General features: G+C 36.1%; 1 protein-coding gene across 1 annotated transcript; it reads left to right on the top strand.

The window, feature by feature from the left end:
* Positions 1-2,434: 2,434 nt before the first annotated feature.
* LOC120274567 (disease resistance protein UNI-like) lies at positions 2,435-4,800 on the top strand. Its single transcript, XM_039281110.1, has 2 exons — positions 2,435-2,761; positions 2,950-4,800. The coding sequence occupies exons 1-2, from the start codon at positions 2,540-2,542 to the stop codon at positions 3,376-3,378; spliced, it is 651 nt and encodes a 216-aa protein (XP_039137044.1). The 5' UTR covers positions 2,435-2,539; the 3' UTR covers positions 3,379-4,800.
* The last annotated feature ends 654 nt before the right edge of the window (positions 4,801-5,454 follow it).

The raw sequence follows: 5,454 nt of genomic DNA, 5'->3' as shown, positions 1-5,454 counted from the left end.
TGGGATGATCTGGGGTATAAGGAAGTCCAATTGTGGGAGTATAGGAATCTATCGAGACGGACCCAGATAGGATTAGATTGTCCATTAGTCCAAGTGAATTTTCTGCCATTAATTGGTGGATCAATAAGATCCAGTTCACTTAGAAGATGTTGGGAAATAGTGATATCTCTAGGATTAGATACACCAATGTTTTTGTCTTCTAAAGAGAACATCATGTTGAAATCTCCACAGATAACCCAGGGAATGGTTATGAGATTTTTTAAGGATCGGAGCTCGTTACAAAAATCAGGTTTAATAGAATGGGAATTAGGTCCATAAACACTGGTGCAAATCCAAATAGTGTTATCAATTCGATTAGAAAATTTAATGGAAATGGAGAAGGAGCCCATATGAAAAAGATTCCCAAGGATATGAGTGCTGTCCCAAGCTAGGATGATTCCACCAGCAGAACCATGAGCCGGTCAATATTCAAAACAATCAATACGTTTGCCTCAAATTGATCTCCAGAGGGATTTATGGAGATCTTGAATTTTGGATTCTTGGATACAAACAATATCTGCTTGGGAATTATTAATAACTTCTTTAACTAAGTGGCATTTAGAAGGTCTGCCAAGACCTCTTACATTCCAGCTTAAGATTTTCATGAGAAACAGGTAAAGTCTAGCGTTCGGATCTTGGAGAAGATCCAGGGTTTTGTGAGATATTGGAAGCTCTTTCAACTTCAAGTGATCGAATTTTCTCAAGACATTTAGATTTATGAGTAGGAGAACCTAAGAAATTAATGCCACAAGAATTACTATATTTAAGCATTTGAGTATCAGTCCAAGAAGAAAAAACTGAATTAATAAGAGTGGGTGTACCTTCACGAGGATCGTTAGGTAATTTTTTCTTGGAGGAGCGTGGAGGGATAGGGACAAATCCAGCCTCTTCATTCCAGCGTCCAGAAGGCTTCTTGGGCCTGTCACTTCTTCTAAGTTGTTTAGAATCAGTAGGAGGTTTTATTGGAATATTTTCCAGAAGACAGGAGTCTTCAGGCGCAGGATCAGCCGAAGGTGGATCACAGTCAAATTGATTGAGGTTGTTTTCATCAAGGAAAGAATCCTCATCTTCCAAGTCATTTTCCAGGATATTCTCGTCTTCTCCCCAGTCTAAAAGTTCTTCATCAGAGGGAATATCTAATGGAGAATTTTGGGGTGAAGGATCTTGAGAATAAAATTTTCCAGAATTAATGCAAGGTACTAAGGTCCAACCACCATGGATGAAGATCCATTTGTATCCATCATGGATTAGAATTGTCGGTGGAAGAGGTTGAAGATGAGTTGGGAGAATTTCCTTAGAAGAAAGATCAAGTGGTGCTTTCTGGTTGAGATCTGATTCAGATCGAGATTGATGTGAATCACGAGGCAAAAGTGCCTTCCGAAATGTGGGATCAGAAGAATCTGTTTGTTGCTGACCCTTAGGAGTTAGATCAGTAACTAATGGAGGATCAGGGGAATGCTTATCTCGATGCATGATATTCCTGTGAGATGGAAGACCAAGATCAGGAGAGTGGCCATCACGAGGCATCTGATCAAGCGAGATAGGGGGATATGATCATGGAGCTGATCTCGAGGAATACAGCGATCAGTTGTGATCTCATCTCGAGGTTTGATTAAACAAACATTTGAATTGTAGGAATCAGTGGAGATGCAATCACGTGAAGGAACGGACGATTGCAAGGAGCCAAGGATTAAGGTGGAGTTCTCATCACGAGGCGAGGGAACATTTGGTCAGACAAAAAATTAATACTTTTTATTTTTATTTTTTTTAAAAAAGGCATTGAGACGGCTTCAGCTTTTTATGCATTGTGCGATTTGGGTGAAAAAGTGAGCATTAGTTCTGTTTTTTTTAAGATTTAATTTAATTCTACTTTTTTCCATATACTCATATGCTGAGTAGTTTTTCTCTTAAAAATAGCTCTGTTATTTATCTATTTTGGTTTTTTTTAATCATAGTATCTTTATTTTTCTCATCTTCAAGTTAAATTTTGATAATGTGATAAAAAAATTAAATAAAAAATTTTCTTCTAACTAAACAACATCCAAAGTTAATGATTTATTATGAAAAACCTCCAACAGTAAATAATACATGAGCGCAAAACCAAGATAATCCAGCAAGCACATTAATGACTCACTGCCATGTTTTAAAAGCGTCATAAAAACGGACTGACAAAGCACGTGTGTACTATGTACTATTGAGTTTATTATTTTAAAGTTATAAAACAACACATGCGTATTTTATTTTTAAAATGATAAAACTAGAGGTCAAGCACATGTGTGTACTATTTTTTCAGTTATAATAAGACTGAAGGAACAATTTATTATTTAAATTTTTTTTTTAGATTTGAGGATCAAGTTTGAATACCATTATTTGCAAGAACTCATAAATCATAACAGTGTCTTGTGAGGGTGACTATATACATATGTATTTAGCTTGACATAGAGAGAGAGAGAGAGAGCTTGGTTCTGTGTTTTCAATCCTTGTATTGATTTTGAGAAATATGCAGGATCCAGTGAGTTGTTTGTGTTCTTGCATGCAAACCTATGTTAAGCGTCAGGATATTAGCTATGTGTTCCGCACCAAAGAGAAAATTGATGATCTGAAGAACGCCATGGAACAACTCACGGCCAAGAAGTTGGATTTTAAAAAAAAGCTTGATGATCTTCAACACGACGGGAAACTGCTTGATGATCAACATCAACTTCAACAATGGCTTCGCGATGTAAAGCTTCTTCTATAATAACTATAGAATGACTTTTTTTTTTTAATTTTGTTATTTTTAAATCAAGATAATATATATTATTACATCATAGAATTTTATGTTTGTGCTTTTCAGTTTGTTATATTATAGAAAAAGTAGTTATTCCCACAAAGATTTCTAATTACACCATTTGAATTGGTTTTGAACAGGTTGGAGAAAAGGATAATAAAGTAGAACAATTATTGAATGAATATCGCAAAGGTAATTGTGTTCCAGGAGGCTCTTATTCTCTAAATTGTTTTTCAAGGTATAAGATTGGCAGGAATGCATTCAAATTGAAAGGGGAGATAAATCAGTTGAAAGCAGAACAACCAGAAATCAAATTTACCAACATACCACCGCCTAAACCAGTCCCTGAATCATATATAACAGTGGGGGAAAAAATCAGGTCCAATGTTGATATTGCTCGCAGTTATCTGGAAGATGAAAGAGTTGGTATAATTGGCATATGGGGCATGGGGGGTGTAGGCAAGACCACACTCTTGAAAAAAATCAGGCAGTCATTGTCAGGTGATGCAAACATGGGATTCGATCGTGTGTTATTTATCGAAGCTTCAAAGGGTATTCAGTTGGAATAACTTCGAAAACAGATTGCTGAAAGGTTGAATTTGGAATCTTCTGCTGGTAAAGAAGGCATCTTCAATGTTTTAAAAATTAGCAACTTTGTATTGCTCTTGGATAATATATGGGAAGAAGTGGATCTTATTGATCTTGGAATTCCCCATCCTTATAGTGATGATAATTCCACCAAACAATACAAACACAAAGTGATTTTCACTACTCGATCTGAAGATGTATGTGCCAAGATGGGTGCAGGAGAAAATACCATCAAAGTGGAATGCTTGGAATCAGATGAAGCATGGGATCTTTTCAAGGACAATGTAAATCTAGCTGTTATTGAGTCAGACGAAAAGTTTAAAGAAATAGCATGGCAGGTGATGGAGAAGTGTGGTGGTTTGCCACTTGCTCTGAAAGTGGTTGGTAAGGCCATGTCAAACAAAAAATCTGTCCAAGATTGGAAATTTACTTTGAACTCAATAAAGAATTCAGGCACTGAAGTAGTTCAAGGTGTGCAGGAATCATTACTTCCAATTTTGAAATTCAGTTATGATAATCTAACTAATGATTTCAAGGAGTGTTTCTTATCTATTTGCATGCTGCGAGGACAATCTAAAGATGAAATTGTAGAGTTTTTGATGGGATTAGGCTTGATTGGTGATTTTGACAATTTGCAAGAAGCTTATGGCACAGGAGAAAATATCCTTAAGACTCTAGAGGAATCATGTTTATTGTCTTCTGATGATGATGTTGTGAGCTTACATGATGTAATTTATGAGATGGCAATGTGGATAGCATTAGACTGTGGGAGGAACATGAATAAATGGATAGTGAAAACATATAATGTCTCTTCTTCAATCAATGCAGAGAATTGGAGATCCGCGAACCGATTGATTATAAAATTTAATTCTTGTACCAAAAATATGCTTGAAGAATTTTTGCCAATTTTGTCTCAGTGTTCTGATTTGTTGTGTTTAATGATACATGATTGTTATCATTTGAAAAATATTCCCGAAGAATTTTTCAGACAGATGCCAAATTTGACATATTTGAATCTTTCATACACTGGTCTCGAAGAGCTCCCAAAGGACATCAAATGTTTAGTTAATTTACAATACCTAAACATTTCAAACACACAGATCTCATCACTTCCAGAGGAGTTGGTAAAATTGAAGAAATTGCAATATTTAATATGCAGAAATACAAGGCTGGGCAAGGTAAAGGATGGTCTCATGTCAATATTACAAAAGTTGAAGATCATTGACGTATTTCCATCAGGGTGGGTAGACCTGGCACAATTAAAGAAATTGAAGAAACACATCAAAGCCATAGGAATGCGTGTAGTATCAGAAGAGGTTCTCCAACAACTCTCATGTTTGCCAACTACTCGGCTTTATCTAGCCAATGTGGATAACTTGATCTCTCTTTCATTTAATACTTTAAGCTGCAAAGATCATGGGTTCTTGCAGGAACTAGAAATTAGTTTTTGCCTAAAGCTTGAGGTGCTTGTGATGAATGGAAATGGGTGTCATCTCAATGAGCTCAAAATCTGGCATGTTAAAAAATTGCAGAATGTTATTTGGACAAATCTATCGCCGCCAGAATTTTTTCATGTGTTGAGGAAGTTATATATAGTAGGATGTAATTTGGATAATTTAGCTTGGATCCTGCATCTCCCATGTCTATCTTATTTATATATAAGATATTGTGAAGAGATAGAAGCGTTGGTTTACATGGAGGAGGAGAGAGAAATTCAACAACAAGAAGTCTCAGAACACCGCCCGACATTCCCTGCATTGGAATTTCTAAAGATAACTAATCTACCAAAATTAGTGAGTATAAGCAATTTTGAATTGGATTTCCCTCGACTTTCATGCCTTATAGTAGAAGATTGTGCAGAGATAGAAACATTGGTTTACATGGAGGAGGAGAGAGAAATCCAACAAGAAGAAGTCTCAGAACACCGCCCAACATTCCCTGCATTGGAATTTCTAAAGATAACTAAGCTACCAAAATTAGTGAGCATAAGCAATTTTGCATGGGAATTCCCTCAACTTAAAGATCTGACAGTGCGTCAATGTCTTAATCTGAAGAAG

Source organism: Dioscorea cayenensis, chromosome 13 (genome assembly GCF_009730915.1).
Source record: "Dioscorea cayenensis subsp. rotundata cultivar TDr96_F1 chromosome 13, TDr96_F1_v2_PseudoChromosome.rev07_lg8_w22 25.fasta, whole genome shotgun sequence".
Taxonomy (NCBI): domain Eukaryota; kingdom Viridiplantae; phylum Streptophyta; class Magnoliopsida; order Dioscoreales; family Dioscoreaceae; genus Dioscorea; species Dioscorea cayenensis.
This window is presented reverse-complemented; position numbering and strand designations above follow the sequence as displayed.

What these genes read in the sequence shown, in the direction of transcription:
- LOC120274567 (XM_039281110.1), top strand. Translation starts at nt 2,540, where the DNA reads ATGCAGGATCCAGTGAGTTGTTTGTGTTCTTGCATGCAAACCTATGTT. An exon ending in TTCAACAATGGCTTCGCGAT is followed by an intron (nt 2,762 to 2,949) that starts GTAAAGCTTCTT and finishes GGTTTTGAACAG; the next exon opens with GTTGGAGAAAAGGATAATAA.